We start from the raw sequence: 15,120 nt of genomic DNA, 5'->3' as shown, positions 1-15,120 counted from the left end.
ATGAAGAAGCTTCGGGAGAAAGTACCGAGAGCGCACCGAAGTGACAGTAGGTAATCGAGATAGGACTTCACTCAGATCCCTTTAAGCACTCCCAAAGAGATGCAATCTCTGAATCTCATGAGGCCGCGAATAGCTGCCGTCCAGTCAAATCGATGGAACCTTGTCATTCGTGACACCGACATGCCCACAGAATTGTTTCCCGAAGGATGGAACATCATGAGTTGATCAGCCTCCTTATAACCTACATTCGTATACCAATCCGATTACATCACAAAAACAGAGGTGCATCATTACTAGGATGCTACGAAGAGTCATCCGGTAGGGCCCAGAGAACACATCGGCCGCTTGCATTCCCACTAGCCGCGCGTTCAACGATGCTGGGATGTGAGCAAGTTACCGCTTGCACAGCCGAGATTCTGCGAGATTCGTGAAGAGCCCAGCTGAGCGAATCTGCCCCGAAGAAGTATCGTAAAAGGCGATGGGACTGACCTCTGACGATCCGAGAGTTTAGCAACGACGTCTCCCTACATCATGGCGGGCGTTAATCCTGAATTACATAAAGGTGGTCCGAGGACCTTTACCTTGCATGAGAAGATATCCAGAGAATGGTCCATATTCCCAATCTAAAATTTCTCGTTAGACGGGGCCAGTGAAGAGTAATGCAACCGTGCTTACCGTAAAATGTGGGTACACGTCAGGGTTCGGAGTCCACTGTGCCTTCAAAATTGTCAACCACTTGCCCTGGAAGAGCAGCGGGACGAGTGGGTAGACCAAAATTAGACGATTCCATCAAGGACATGGTCGAGAGCCGATGACGCACCGTCTGACAGTTGTGACGGATCTGGCTGAAGGGCCGGAACGAGGGAAGAGTGGTACCCTTATCAAAGGCAGCCGGTCTTATGTCCCATACTAGGTGAAAACAATAAGAACAAGCCCGGTGCGGCAGAAGACAACGAGCCGCCACTCACAGCGCAGAGTATCATCGTAGGAAGTGCTAACAATACTCCTTCCCCGCGGGTCCCAGTACGCAGAGCTCACCGACTTGCCGTGGACCCATTCGGCACGTAAGCAGCCCTTTCCCCGCTTCGACTTGAGGAACTGCTCGACCTCCTCGGCCCCGTGCTCCTCGGGGCCAGCCCTATCATCAGTAGTCGCGCCACGTATGCGCGAAGCTGGAACCGGGGACGAGGGCGGGGGCGTAAGCAACGCGCCCTCGGCCACCCCAGAGAATGTCTGCAGCTTGCGTGCATCCCACAATCTGTCAGATCACGAGATAGTGGGTCCCGCCATCACGCACGATCAGCCGGCGGAGATGTGTACGCACGCCCAACCCGACGACGCACCTGAGAGCTCTGCTGTTTGACGCCGTCAGCAGGTACTGCGGGTTGACCGGGTTTATGCTAACGCAGCCGATTTTCTGGTCGGACAAGCCGTACCACCTGGCTTTCGACGGGTGCTCTCGCAGGTCGAGATGGCTTATGCCGCCGAGAGCATCCGATATCCACATTTCGTGGCCAGCGGGAGGGAGGTCGATACTTGAGATTAGGACATCCTCTGTCGAATGGATTTCTCTCGAGACCCCGGTAGTGAGATCCAATTTTCGGATAGTGCAGTCGTAAGCACTGGTGAATACCTGAAAGCATCATGAGCATCAGATTAAGAAGAGGGTCGCTTCTCCCTGAATGTGCGGATCACGTCTCTGCCCGTGACACCGAAAATAGGCGTGAACAAGGAAAGCAACAGCTTACGTTGTTAGAGTCTATGGGGTCGAGTTTAACCGTGGATATCGAGGACTTGGACGTGACGGGCCAGTGAGCTTGCATGCGCCAATATTTGCCATCCTCTCCATTAGCGGTGGCCGAGACCTCCTCGTCCTCGCCCGCCACCTCATCCGGAGCGGCGCGAGCATCCCAGAGCCCCAACTGCCCGTGCTTATCTACGTCAACATGAGCCAGCATCTTCCTCCAGACTACTGGGCACGCCTACCTCCAAACAGAATAATATCCTTGCTCACTTCCGGGTGGTACACCGCACTATACACCCTATCCTGGGTCACCTTTGCGCGCGCCACGACCTTTAGCTTCTGCATCCTCTTCCTCAGCGCAGCCAGCCCTACCTCCTCCTTCTCGTCGTCGTCGAATACAAATGCATCCTGCTCGGCGGTCCGCTTTGCGTGCGAAGTCTTGCAGACCTCCGCGAGCGTGCTCTTCAGCGCGGCAACGTCCTCTGGCTGCTCGCCCTCCATCAACGTCTCCAGATCCAGGTCCTGATGGCGCGGCTTGCGCGCCTCCCGCGCCTTCTCCTCCGCCTCCAGGCGCTCCTCCTCCTCCTTCATCCTCCTCTCCTCCTCCAATTTCTACCTCCCCATTCAGCCTCCTGACCAACGCACAACGCATCGTACCCACTCACCTCCCGTATCTTCCTCTCCGCCGGCGTCTCATTCGGGTCCGCCGCGCCCGCCCGCCTCAGGCGCGTCGACTGCCTCCTAGGCGCGGGCGCCTCGTCCTTCTCCTCGCGCTTGCGCTTCTTCGCGGGCTGCACCGGCTTCGCTGCCGCGGCCGCTCTCTTCGCCTGCGCGCCTTTGGAGGGCAGCCCGAGCTGGGCGACCGCGCCCTTGAGGTCGAGCTCTTCGAGTATTGCCCGATTCTTTGCGATGTTCGCTTCGCGCTCGAGTTCGCTGGGGGGGAGGGTGACTCAGAGAAGTATTAGAAGCTGTGAGCAAGGAAGACTTACTATGCTGTCTTGGGCATTGTGAGGTGTATCCACTGTGTCGATAGTAAATGTCAGAAGTGAGATAGAGGTTGTAAAGGCCGTCGACGCTCCCGACGGTGATGACGCGACGCACGCGCTTCGCGGGGATAAATGTGGCCGTGTCGCGAGCCGTCACGGGAGCTAATAGCTGTGACGTCACGCGTGTAACCCAGTTTGGGTTATGTTTTGGACTGTCAAATGGACGCATATCTTCTCGTTTCCTCTGCAAGATGACAGAACGCAGTGAGAATTTCAGTTCGTGAGGTGTCCTTTTCCATCACGTCGGTTAAAGTCTGTGCTCAACAAGCCGAGTGCGCTGCAGAGGGCGCATAATCCGCTAAGCTCATTCCAAGAGCGTAGGGGTGACACATAGAATTAGCCTTCTATTATCACAGGAGAAGCTACGGACAGCAGAGGGAACAGCACCAGCATTAGACTGGCCCTCAGCTATTCAGCCCACCCGCCAACCATCCCCCAACAAGCAAACCAACAAGGACCAGCACACCCCGCTTCTCCTTAGAGTCGAGTTTCCTCTCGTAACTCTTGACATCCCCGCTTGTCTCCGTGGATTCAGGTGTGCCCAAAAACTGTTCTTGGGCGCTTTCGACGACCTTCCGCGCGCTCTGCGTAGGCAGCCCTAGGTCTTCGGCAACATCCCTGAAGAGGGACCCCAAGGCAGTGGTAGGCTGAGCCGGCTCGGGGGCGGGTGGTGGCGGGACTTCTTCAGAGTCGTGGACCTGGGCGGATGGACCACCACCGTGGTGCGTGGCCGAGCCTGCTACGACATGCAGCTTGGGCGGCGCGGGCTCGACGGGCTCAGCAACTGCCGCATGAGGGGTCTTTTCCAGGGAGGATTCCCAGAAGTCGGGCGTGGACGGCTGCAGGAGGATTAGAGAACGTAAGGCAAGGATCTGCAAGCAAGCTGACGTACAATCTGAACCGGGGGTTCCGGGTCAGGCCCTGACAGATCGGGTAGCTTGACAGCTATAAAGTCCTGAGGAAGAGGGGGAGGGGGGGGCTGAGCGGATTCGGGGAGGCCAGGGACGTTAGTGGAGGACGCCTTCCGGACCTGGCCGGCTGGGGCAGCGGGCGAGGGCGAAACGTGTTCGATAGAGCGCTGCTGCTCGTGCTCGAGTATGCGCGTGATCAGGGTAGCCTTGTTCCCTTTCCTGCGGGGCACGAGTGAGGACAATGGGATGATGGGCAGACAGGGACGTACTGGGACAGGCCGCGCTTCCTGAGCTCCTGCTTGAGGTCGGCGACGGACTCGGTCTGCCAGTCGCGGTTGAGGAGGACGGTGGAGACGAGGTTCCTGCGGCGGTGGGCGACGGCGGGCCTGGCGATGGACGACGAGGCGAAGCGCAACATGGCTGCAGACTGCAGAGTCCGAGCGCGAGTCCGCTTCGAAATATTCCGGGAGCCACGTGGACATGACGTCGGACTCTGACTGCCTTTTCGGGACTGCTATACCTCTCTGCACCCTCTCCGAGTCCTCGTATTTACACTGCAGCTGCTGCACCGGGCTGTACAGCATCAAGCCACGCGCTGGGCTGTGGCAGCGGGCTCGCACAAAAGGGCGGACAGCATCGATCTCCAAAGCCGCTACTATTAGCATCACCCTTGGCCCCGATCCTGCCTCGTGTTTCCCTCGCGTGCCGTCTATAGCAGCCCTTTCCAGGAAAATGACTCTTGTCTCTTAACCCTCGCCAGATCCATCCAAAAAGTCCCTAGTGGCTCCGTACTTATACATACCCGCACTTTCACAGCTTCACTATCCACACCTCTGCCCGCACACCTCGAACTCTAGTCCGCCATGCTTCTCTCACCTGCGTGAGTAGAGCCTCCGAGCGTTGCTTTAGGCTCCAGTCCGCTGCTGCTCACCACCGTGCCACTCTTTCCCCGCCCACAGGTCCACCAGTGCCAGCTTGCCCTCCTCGCTCTGGGGCAAGATCAAAGGCGGCGGCGGCGGTCCCAAGAGCAACAAGGACGTAGATCTCAGAGAGAGACAGCAGCACATGGCTCTCGCCCGCCAGCGATTGCTGACCCTGTCGTTCGGGGACATGGAGACCGTTCGGATGGCGAGTGCTGCTCGATCGTAGATAGCACGGTGCGCTGATGTAAGGAACCCGCAGCTTCCAAGCAGCTTTGGTGATCTGGAAGCCCTGGCAAGAGATTGGGCTAAACCCCCACCAGATGCCATCTTCAGCCTACGAGTCCCCGTCGAATATGCATCATTACACGCTGCCGTACGTTCCCTCCCCTTGAGCTACTGCGCGCGATCCTCGAATCTCACATCTTATCTCCAGCGATTGGTATCAGGGCCATACATCTATGTACGATCCTCCCTTCTGGTATTCATATCTAGTTCTCATGCATGATATGATAGCTGACGGGCGAAGATTCGTACCAAATCGCGATTATGGGTGTGCAAGGTCTCCGAGTGGAGATCGTCAGCGATGCACCACCGCCACCAGAAGAAGAGCCTCGGTACGTCGACGCATAACTCGCTTCAATGCCAAAACCTAACCTCTATCTACACCAGACCACCGACACCACCGTAAGCACATAGCACTCTCCACAAATTATTTCATGCCATTTACAATTCCTTCTCCAGACCCCCACCAGTGCTCGAAATGCCCGCCGTCTTCAGCCTCGAGCTCCAACCCGGCCAAACCGTCGCGCTCGAAACGACCGTCGCCTCGGACGGCGACCTCGACATGGCGCGCATGGAGGACGGCACGATGGTCGAGGGCGCCTTCTGGGGCAAGCTCAACATCGTGCACCAGGGCGACACCCACAAGATGGAGTTCTCCGGCACGCGCCTGCCCCCGCAGGAGGAGGTCGCGCCCACGGCCGCGATCACCAACGGGCAGAGCATCACCGATCTGGTGGTGAACACCAAGGCGCTGACGAGGCTCGCGGTAGTCGCGAAGCCCGCGACGGCCAAGTGCCATTTGAGCTTGCTCCCGCCGGCGCAGCAGTACTGCGATGTGTACCTCACGTTCTCGCAGTTCTGGAAGATGGGGCTGACGTGGCCGCCGGCGGAGACGGTGGAGGATAATAAGATCAAGTACTTTTTGAGAGTCCACCCCGGAGGTGCGATGGAACACTTCGAGAGTATGATGGTCGCGACAAGCATATATTATGAGGCAATGTGAGTGCACACCGTTTATCGTCCTTCGAAGATGCTAACGCGTGGGTAGACCCGACGCGGATCTACTGGACCCGATGGAGCTGCTCGCGCCGCGGAACAGTTACGCAATGCCCTTCCGCGACTTTGTCGGGCACCTCCAAGACGTCCTTGACAAGCTTGGTCTGACGATGCACACCCGGAGCAACTTCATCAAGTGCGAACGTCCATTCTCTCTCTTTCCTACTCTGAAACTAACATTCCCCCTCCAGCAACAACCTCGCCCTCTTCGCGAACCACCGCAACATCGCATACCGCCTGCTCTCCCCCTCGCGCATCGCCGCCGCCATCGACATCTCCGTCACGGCCGAGTCGTGCCTCTTCAACCGCCTCTTCCTCATGTTCCGCGGCATCTCCGACGACGACCTGATCAACTGGTCCGGCGCGGGCGAGAAGGAGGCTAACAACGTCAACTGGAGAGATATCATCGGGTTCCCCGAGACGACCGAGCCGGGCGTGTTCCGCGTGCTCGAGACCAGCGTGCTTGAGCTGACATAGGTCATGCCCAGCGCAGTTTAGTTGGGGTTTGCGGTCCCGGTCCTGCTTTTGTTTCGCTTCCGTCTCGGTTTTCTTATTCATATCTACATTACGGTCGCTCTGCTATGCTGTGCATTTATCGCGTTTGGTCGTTCAGTTTTTCTCTTTCCTCGAGTGTTTAATGTCGTCAATTTCTCGTACACTTCTCGTTATCATGCTAGGGTATAGATACGCTACGCTAGTGCTCTCGTCGTTCAAAGTAGTTTGTACCTCTCCCCACTGTATCCATTGGCTCCTTCCTGTCTTTCTAGATCTGTACCGGTAGCGTATATTCTGCGTATGCTCTACGTACTCTCTGCTTGATCCAAGAAATGGAATCGCTTGTGCACCTCGAGCTCCGGGTCGGGATATATATATCGCTGGAGGCCTCTGACGCTCTGTCAGAGGGCGGAATAGTACATTTTGTTTTGGGCGCGCCGACTAGAGGCTCATCTTTCCCCTAGTCTCGATGGGCAGTAGGCACATGGCCACGAACGCAGCCAGAATGAGCGAGCCCGACGCGTACACCGGACCGTTCGGGTTCGCCTTGCCCGCGTTGATAGCGACGAGGGGCGCGCAGAGACCGGTGATGCGGTTGAGGAACGACGCGATGCCCGTGCCGGTGCCGCGGTTGGGCGCGGGGAAGACCTCCGGGGTGTACGCGTAGAGCACGCCGTACATGATGTTCTGGAAGAAGGACTCGACGCACGAGAACGCGAGCTGGTACTTTGCGTCGGCGGAGATGGTGAAGAGGAAGAGGAAGATCGCGCTGATGAGCGTCGAGAGCGCCATGGTGCCCTTGCGCCCGACGTACGGGATGTCGACGGTGTACGCGCCGATGACGGAGCCGGGCACGCCGACGACGGACTCGATGGCGTAGTTGCGGTAGACCTCGTATGTTGTCTGCGTCTGGCCGGTCTTGCCGACGCGTGCGAAGTACTGGGGGAGGAAGGAGTTGAAGAGAGGGTACCCCATACCGATCGTCGCCCAGCAGACCCAGATCAAAGCAGCTGAGAGGGCATCAGCGGGTTGATCGGGACTATTCAAGTTTAAACACTCACTTGTCACGCCAACGCGCCAGTTGGAGAAGAGAGGGGAAATCCTGTCTTTCGAAAATCGAGCAAAAAACCTTCGAAAAATTTCAGTGTTCGAGAGTCGAGTCTCCTGTTGTGCGTTATCCGGGGTACCGCAAATTTCATTGAGGATCTCCTCAGTTAGCCAAGTCTTTGTCTTATTCTTGTACGCGAGCCCGTGAATTACGGCCACTGCCTCAGCCTGTCTTCCTCGGGCCAAAAGGAATTTGGGCGACTCGAACAGGTGGAAGAAGAAGAACCGGCAAATGAACATAGCAAGCGTCAGTGCTCCCATAGTGTATACGAAATATCGCCAGCCCTCATTAGTTGGGTAATTAGGAATGAATCCCCAGGCAACTAACGCGTGAATCAGGGTTAGGGTCGGCTCATCAATGACGACATAACAGACACTTCTCACCTAATGAAGCTACCAATTGGCCAACTGGCCACCATACGGAAAGAAGCATTAGGAGGTTCGCGGAGGCGAAGGGCAAGAATTCAAGGAATAATGCTCCGTCCACGGGTAAGTTCCCTCCTACGCCAAAGCCCATCGCCGAGAAGAGGCCGCATGCTGCGATCCAGTCAGGCGCCGCGCCGGCAGCCACACCGAAGACGCCTGCGATAAATAGCGTGAAGTTGAAGGCCAGGCGCCGTCCGACAATGTCCGATGCAATGCCCCAGAAACTAGCCCCAATGCATAGACCGACGAATAACGCGCAAGTCGTATATCGGACTGTGTTGCTGTTGATCCCGAAATCCGCGCTCAACTGCGGCAAGCACAATGCAACACCCTGGAACGTCCCCGAGGTCAATTCGACCGGCTCCCACATTATTTGGGAGGATAGTCAGCGCGCACCTGGAGCCAAAGGCTACCGAATAACGATTAGAACATTCTGTGCGTGCAAAAGGTGAGTAGGCGCTACGGTGCCAGACTTACTTGTCTGCTGCCCATCCGAAGCCGCAGAGGCAGAATAATTCGTACTGATAGCGTCCCATGCCGATGTCTTGTATAGCCTTGTTAATAAGCTTGGATTTGCCTGCGAACACATCAGAACCGATATCATACAGGGCCCGGATCGACGGTTCAGGGATTTCTGGTGTACAGGACCAAAGGAAGCAGCACGTACGATCGTAGGAGGTGTCGTACCCAGTAGTCGAAATGTCATTATCGATTTCAGCTCTTAGTCCCTCAATAGAGTACGGGACATAGTCCCCGATGCTTTCCATCCCGGCTTCTGTGGCCTTTGAGTCTTTGATATCCGACTCTGGCCTCTCACCCGAGGCATGATAAGCCTGAGCTTCCTCCAGAGTCATTAGGACGCCAGGGAAGTGCGACACATCATGCTTTGCGAAAGGGTTGAGATAGTAAGGCATGCCTGAGCGTGATCTTCGACCTGTCGTTCGAGCTGAGAGGACGGAGAAGGGGGGGGGGGTCAGAAGGAGCACGAGGGGGATAGCAACTACCCTCCGAGCATAAGCGCTATAAGTGATATACATTTCCGCGACATAGGAATTTGGAATGCACTCCACCCACACACGTGTGTCCGTAACGAGAGCCAACAAGCAGACAAAGCGGTATTTTTTGTGACCGATCTCTTATCTGGACATTTTCTCGGCAGATATCAAATATAGGACGGTAAAACGAGAGACGATCCTCACGGGACTGGCAGGTCAATGGGGCCGATCCGAGTTGTGCAGCCGGTTGTAGTGCCCCAATTCTGGTGCACAGCACGAAAGGGGGCACCCATAACCTTCAATAGGAGTCCTACCAGTACGGCGACACGTTTTGCGGCATATCGGTGCACGGCGTTCAATAGAGATAGCGAGAGCTGAATGAAAGAACGCAACCTTACCTGACATCAAAGACGTCCACACTATGCCCCCCATCTGGCATCAGCTGGAGGTGAGTGCTTCCGGATCATGGCTTCTGATTAGATGATCTCGCATTCGCAACGTCCGTCATGTTCTGCACCGGTCATGCCGGAGCGTTGAGCCTTCGGTCATGGACGAAGTAAACGCCCGCCGAAAAGAATTGCGCGTCTGCGAACGCCGGTCAGCGTGACTACAAAATAGCAGGAAAATATTATCCGCCCTCGTTAGGAGCACTTGGAAGGACGGAACGTACATAGCTTGCAGGCATGCCGGTCAATCGCCAAGCCTGCACGTCATACCTGCACGGAGATACACACCGTACTGCGACGGATCTGTGGCGACCACCTCGGAAGTTTGAAGCATGATCGTAGATTTTCAGGGGTCGTCTGCAGCTGAGGATGCCACTGACGCGCGACGCGTGATTCCCGAATGAGCCAACTGGCCACAGGGATCAGACAGAGTTAGTCCAGGCTGAGTTAGGAATCGACTACCCGCCCTTCAGCATCATTATTGGTAGGAATACAAAGTGCAAAGCAGCAACGGCAATAGACGTGAACATATAAAGTAATAAACCCAAGGTCCCAGTTCCTGGTGGGAACAAACAGGAGAATAAACAGCGCAGCAACACTATCATGTCCGTGTTCGAGGGCTCTGTCTACTGTTATGTAGGTCCTTCACGTCAAAGAACAGGCTCAGGCAGAATGCCAGCGCGAGTAGGAAGGCACAAGCCGTCGCGACGTTGTACGAGTCGCACCTGAAAGCAATACACCTCAACGTCGTGATATCAGTCTGGATCACGGATACACTCACCACCCATCGAATCCCCCGCTAGGGCACCTCTTTCCCCACATCACGAACCCAAACTCCGCTCCCCAAGCTACCAGCATCCCAACATCGAAGAACATCACCTTCCGTGCCCACTTCCGCGCCGCCTTCCACCGCTCCTCCAGCGCGAGCCCCTCGAACACACCCCGCCGCCTCGGTTTCCGAGCCGCCCTGTTCCCTTGCGATCCGTACACCGATCCCTCCCCGTCGTCATCTGAGCGGGGTTCCGTGTCTTCGGCGTCGCGCCCCATCCCTCCGGGCATGAACATGCTCGGGTCGACGATGAGGTTGACCTGGACGTCGCCCATCCCTGGTGGCTGGCCTTTCTTGCCGCCCTTCTTCTTCCCGTTGCCTCCCTTGTTTTTCTTCCCCCCAGGTAGCTGCTGCACGGGCAGCACCATGGCGCCCATCGGGCCATATGGTTGGCCAGATGATTTACCTTTCCGCCGCCCGGCACAACAGCAAGGATAGAATACGAATAGGAACAGGAGGGCGAGAAGTGTGAGACAGGACAGGACGTAGAGCAAGTAGGCAGGGGCTTTGCCTTGCGGCGGGGCGGGTGTCTTCGGTTTGATAATCTACAGGACAGCGAAAGGATCATTAGCGCGGTGCACAGATCTAGCGTGGGACGAGCAAAGAACAGGGCAAAGAGAAATACGCACAACAGCACCATATATAGACGCGATGCCCGCTCCGAACGCAAACAGGATCTGTATCCACCGAGTTGCGATCCTCTTCTTAGGACCTTGCGTGATCAGGTTGCCCTTCTCGTCCACGCTTCCAACGACTCGCTCCTCCGCCTCATCATCACCATACCCTCCCTTGCCCGTACCCTTGCCACCAAACTCACGTTCCAGCATGCGCATGCGCTCTTCCTTCATCTCATCATCCACGGGAGGACCATAGTCAGGAGGATCGTTCGACCAGGGAAGTAAGGTGCGTGATGAGTCGGAGAAGGGATTGGAATGCCCGGCAACAGAAGATTTGGGATCGGAATAACCGTATGGGGAGGAGTGATACTTGTGGGTAGGGAATGAGGGATCGAATGGGGAGAGGGACGTGTCGTGTTGGGTAGAGGAGAGTGAGGGGTATACCTGAGGAAAGGAAGACTCTGAATTGATCGTCCCAATATTGCGAGGTTTGGAGTTCGACTTGGATTTGGTGCTGTCACCATACCAATTCCGAGACCAGGCAGGGAAGTTGGAGATGTCGATCTCATCTGGCGGTAAAGGAGGCGGAGAGGCAAAGGGGTCGCGATGCTCATATATTCCGGGCATTCGCTGTGAATAGTCAGGCTCAAAGGATAGGTGCGCTCGGGATGGCGGGGGGAGGGAAAAGGGTCTCCTGAGGGGTGATCGAGAGTGGGAGTGGCTCGAGTATGAATATGATTGAGTAGACGTGCTCCCGGTAGGAGCAGAAACCAAGGAAGGTGGGGATAAAGAGTCTCGGCTGGCGAGCGGTCGAAGGGGTGGTGGGGAGGGAGGGTATTCTTCGTGAGGTCGAAAAGGTGGGTAACCATACTCATACGGGCTTGACGGAGTCACGTCCGCGACGTACTGACGCTGCTGTCGGAGCGCTGCTGCATAATCCGCAAGATCGAGCGCTTCGACAGAGACGTCCGAGGGCTCTCTACGTTGCTGATGACGTTCATACTGGGTGGTAAGGGTATTGTAAGATTCATTGTCTAGTCTCCGCTGCGGCTGGTGATTCCTAGTAAGCGACGGTAAAGGATCATAGGGATCTGGAGACCAAGGCCGACGGAATTGAGACGAGGGCGGCGGCGTGTCGAGTCGGTGGGTGGGATACATAGTTCATTAACGTTCGTAAATCGGTCGTCAATAGTCGTTAGCAGAATAGATACTCGTAAGTTAGCGTGAATGCGGCGTAAGTCTGAGAATAAACCAAGTGGTTCCGCCAGAGTTTAATATCGCCAGCACGTCGCGGAAGACAGCAGCGAGGGGCGAGCGCGACGACGGAGAACAAGCCGTTGGGGATGGCAGCGTGTGTCCCGACTCCCGAGCTTGGCCTGGGGCGTGGGAAAGCTGCTTATCGGCAGCAATAGCCTTATTGGGCACACGTGCGTCGGGTACTTCGTCCCCGCAATCTCTTGTTCCTGGGCTGCTAGCTATTGGTATCTCTCTAAACTCTGCTGCCGCCTTCAGTATCTGCGGTTGGCGGTCTTCAACGCTGGTATGAACGCGCTGCGACGAACATGAGGCTAGGATCCGTTTCATTGATCTTGGCTGCCCTCACATCTATCTCGGCTCAGGCTGCCTCTCAGGTTATATTCGGTTTACATCGCGAATACGGGGTAGCGGTGGATGGAGAAGTGGATGAACTCCAACTGAGAGTTTACTCGCCAGACTTGCATGTACGGCCGACCTATACCATCAGTGCTCATCCGACCAGTGTCTACCGGCCGCGCTCACAAGCAGCGTTTGAGAGTGCCCGTCTTCGGTCCTTAAGAGATGCTCAAGACGAGAAGGTGCTGTGGGACGAGAGGAAGGTGCTTGGACCAGATATAACGGACCGGCACACCCTTGCGCAGCTCGCTCGGATGACAGGGAATGCTTATTCCATGCCCGGGTGGAAGAACTGGTATGACATCGACCCCGAATGGAATAACGTACGTGTTCTGTCTTACTCATTGCTGCAGCCGGGGCTAATGTCACAGTCATTCCCAATTGGCTGGGATCCCGATTCACCGGGGTTTCGCGGGCACGTCTTCCTCTCGTCGGACGAGTCTATCGCTATCCTCTCCATCAAGGGGACAACTATCAACGGTCCTACGTCCAAGCTCGATAAATTCAATGACAACCTTCTGTTCTCTTGCTGTTGTGCCAGAGTGGACATCAGCTGGGTCTTCAGTACAGTCTGCGGATGCTACAGGTGTGGCTGGAGGTGTGACGAAAGCTGCCTCAGCGAAGCGGTCGCACAAGACAGTCTCTTCTATTCCGTTGGCATCGTAAGACCTGTTTAAGTTCCCATCCGGGTTGATCTTGACTCAGCGAACCCGCCAGAATCTTATCAACAACCTTACTTCGATGTACCCTGACTCCGACATCTGGCTGGTTGGTCATTCTCTCGGCGGAGCCCTCGCCTCCCTCCTTGGTATCACCTTCGGGTTCCCTGCAGTAGCCTTTGAATCCCCCGGCGAGCGTCTCGCCGCGAACCGCCTGCACCTCCCGCTCCCAACCGCTGATTCTGTCGTTCCCTGGCACGCTCCAGTAACCCACGTCTACCACACCGCCGATCCTATCCCGCAAGGCGCATGCACAGGGCCATTGTCTCCCTGCGCGCAGGCGGGGTACGCGCTGGAGACCAGGTGTCATCTAGGCGGTAGCGTCGTATTCGACAGTGTGAATAAATTGGGTTGGGGGGTGGATATTAGATCGCATCCCATTCGGGAGGTCGTACGTATGCTAGAAATAGAGGGAGTAGATTGGGCGGAGAATGGCGAGGTCCCAGCCAGAGAGAAGGAAGAAGGATGTATTGTAAGTCGTCTCTACTCAGTCATGTTAGTGCTTATGGAACGGTGCTGCTGTCCCGTGTACAGGACTGCTACAAGTGGGAATTCGGCGATTTTGACCGGCTGGGCGATACTTCTCTCCCTGGATCAAGATGCAAATAATTTCATCTCATTGGGCATCCATTTGGCATTGTATCATTATCAGTGTATGTACAAGTATCCGTTTTCTTGGTCTGATCTGCATGTAGAATCATAGCAAGTGCTTGGTGCAAATGACATTTAAATTTCAGCTGACAATACAGTGCTAATGTCTCCCGACTTTGCTCTTATACGTCGCGGCTCTCAGCCCCATTAGCAGACTCAGGCTGACGAGTAGCGAGGACTATCACATAGCTGCCCCTCCGGACAGCGTGAGGGTTTGACCTTCATATCGCCGTCAGCGCCTCCTCTATTATGTGCCACAGAGCGGTACGTACCGTTCACCCACCCTCCGTCGTCACTCGCCAGGAACGCGACGACTTTCGCTATATCTGCCGGAACAGCGACCCGGTTCAAGGGAGTCAGCTTGGCTAGAGCAGCGTCGACCTGCTCCTCTGACCAGTTCTCCGCGCCGGGAATGTACTTCGGTGCGGACTCGCGGTACATATCGGACTTGACCCCGCCTGGGGCGAGGGCGTTCACTGTGATGCGCTTCGGGCCGAAGTCTTGGAATATTCCGACTATGCTCAGGAACAAGTGACGAAGTACGAGCGTACCAAGGGCGTACCGAGTGCAAGGCAGCGCGCGAATGCCTCTACAGCGGCTTTACTGCCTGCGTACAGAGCGTGGTTGCGTACGCCCTTTGCTTGGGCTGAAATGCTCGACATTAGAATCAGTCTCCCGCCCTCTGTGACATGCTTCCACGCCTGTTGGGCGACGAAGAATTGACCGCGGGTGTTGATGTTAAACACGCGGTCGAAGTCTGCCGGAGTCACGTCCTCGACTTTGTAGAAAGCCTCGATACCTGAGACGACGTCGTGAGTGTCTTGCATGACATATGTACTCCGAGGTATAGAATACTTGCCAGAGTTGGACATCACGATGTCTATCTTCCCCATGGCTTCGACTGCTTTGTCGAACAGATTCTCGATATCTCGAGGGCTGGAGACGTCCGCCTGCACTGCTACAGCCTTCACGCCGAAGGACTCTGCTTGCCTGACCACATCCTGGGCGGGTCCGGCGCTCTTGGCGTAGTTGATCACGACCGATGCACCTCTCGATGCTAACTCGAGCGCAATCTCCCTGCCCAAGCCCCGGCTGCTGCCAGTGACGAGGGCGACTTTGCCTTGCAGATTCTTGGGTTTAGCTTGGGCTGGACCGGAAGACATGATTGCACTGTAGCGCGTGACACTGAATGGATTTCCGTCAGATCGATCCGTATTTAC

General features: G+C 56.1%; 7 protein-coding genes across 7 annotated transcripts; 2 read left to right on the top strand and 5 right to left on the bottom strand.

Annotated features, from left to right (window-relative positions):
- Positions 1 to 187: 187 nt before the first annotated feature.
- On the bottom strand, positions 188 to 2,750 carry GLOTRDRAFT_114563 (WD40 repeat-like protein; the record flags this gene model as incomplete). The annotated part of the gene is made up of 11 exons (XM_007865122.1): positions 188 to 416; positions 490 to 524; positions 582 to 623; positions 676 to 741; positions 821 to 909; positions 969 to 1,258; positions 1,344 to 1,633; positions 1,749 to 1,936; positions 1,987 to 2,356; positions 2,410 to 2,677; positions 2,734 to 2,750. 11 exons carry the CDS (start codon positions 2,748 to 2,750, stop codon positions 302 to 304), a joined length of 1,770 nt encoding a protein of 589 aa, XP_007863313.1. The 3' UTR covers positions 188 to 301.
- A 299-nt stretch (positions 2,751 to 3,049) lies between these two features.
- GLOTRDRAFT_109995 (uncharacterized protein) lies at positions 3,050 to 4,124 on the bottom strand. Its single transcript, XM_007865121.1, has 3 exons — positions 3,971 to 4,124; positions 3,683 to 3,920; positions 3,050 to 3,629 (listed from the first exon to the last, which is right to left on the bottom strand). Exons 1-3 carry the CDS (start codon positions 4,117 to 4,119, stop codon positions 3,195 to 3,197), a joined length of 822 nt encoding a protein of 273 aa, XP_007863312.1. The 5' UTR covers positions 4,120 to 4,124; the 3' UTR covers positions 3,050 to 3,194.
- A 249-nt stretch (positions 4,125 to 4,373) lies between these two features.
- GLOTRDRAFT_56560 (uncharacterized protein) lies at positions 4,374 to 6,982 on the top strand. Its single transcript, XM_007864822.1, has 9 exons — positions 4,374 to 4,581; positions 4,661 to 4,829; positions 4,884 to 4,997; positions 5,058 to 5,084; positions 5,138 to 5,238; positions 5,294 to 5,308; positions 5,366 to 5,905; positions 5,955 to 6,098; positions 6,154 to 6,982. The coding sequence occupies exons 1-9, from the start codon at positions 4,565 to 4,567 to the stop codon at positions 6,437 to 6,439; spliced, it is 1,413 nt and encodes a 470-aa protein (XP_007863013.1). The 5' UTR covers positions 4,374 to 4,564; the 3' UTR covers positions 6,440 to 6,982.
- Positions 6,899 to 8,963, bottom strand: GLOTRDRAFT_71992 (MFS general substrate transporter; the record flags this gene model as incomplete). The annotated part of the gene is made up of 6 exons (XM_007865120.1): positions 8,658 to 8,963; positions 8,468 to 8,567; positions 8,387 to 8,399; positions 7,949 to 8,321; positions 7,519 to 7,887; positions 6,899 to 7,467 (listed from the first exon to the last, which is right to left on the bottom strand). Exons 1-6 carry the CDS (start codon positions 8,902 to 8,904, stop codon positions 6,899 to 6,901), a joined length of 1,671 nt encoding a protein of 556 aa, XP_007863311.1. The 5' UTR covers positions 8,905 to 8,963.
- An 899-nt stretch (positions 8,964 to 9,862) lies between these two features.
- Positions 9,863 to 12,224, bottom strand: GLOTRDRAFT_136816 (uncharacterized protein). Its single transcript, XM_007865119.1, has 3 exons — positions 10,890 to 12,224; positions 10,213 to 10,805; positions 9,863 to 10,156 (listed from the first exon to the last, which is right to left on the bottom strand). The coding sequence occupies exons 1-3, from the start codon at positions 12,033 to 12,035 to the stop codon at positions 10,033 to 10,035; spliced, it is 1,863 nt and encodes a 620-aa protein (XP_007863310.1). The 5' UTR covers positions 12,036 to 12,224; the 3' UTR covers positions 9,863 to 10,032.
- Positions 12,225 to 12,365: 141 nt separating this feature from the next.
- GLOTRDRAFT_71987 (alpha/beta-hydrolase) lies at positions 12,366 to 14,055 on the top strand. The gene is made up of 4 exons (XM_007865118.1): positions 12,366 to 12,853; positions 12,902 to 13,192; positions 13,248 to 13,721; positions 13,784 to 14,055. The coding sequence occupies exons 1-4, from the start codon at positions 12,440 to 12,442 to the stop codon at positions 13,856 to 13,858; spliced, it is 1,254 nt and encodes a 417-aa protein (XP_007863309.1). The 5' UTR covers positions 12,366 to 12,439; the 3' UTR covers positions 13,859 to 14,055.
- Positions 14,056 to 14,081: 26 nt separating this feature from the next.
- Positions 14,082 to 15,063, bottom strand: GLOTRDRAFT_114557 (tetrahydroxynaphthalene reductase; the record flags this gene model as incomplete). The annotated part of the gene is made up of 4 exons (XM_007865117.1): positions 14,082 to 14,119; positions 14,173 to 14,400; positions 14,463 to 14,699; positions 14,760 to 15,063. 4 exons carry the CDS (start codon positions 15,061 to 15,063, stop codon positions 14,082 to 14,084), a joined length of 807 nt encoding a protein of 268 aa, XP_007863308.1.
- Positions 15,064 to 15,120: the final 57 nt, after the last annotated feature.

This window comes from Gloeophyllum trabeum (assembly GCF_000344685.1).
Source record: "Gloeophyllum trabeum ATCC 11539 unplaced genomic scaffold GLOTRscaffold_00003, whole genome shotgun sequence".
In the NCBI taxonomy this organism is placed as follows: domain Eukaryota; kingdom Fungi; phylum Basidiomycota; class Agaricomycetes; order Gloeophyllales; family Gloeophyllaceae; genus Gloeophyllum; species Gloeophyllum trabeum.
The sequence above is the reverse complement of the archived record's forward strand: the minus strand, read 5'-3'. Positions and strand labels throughout refer to the sequence as shown.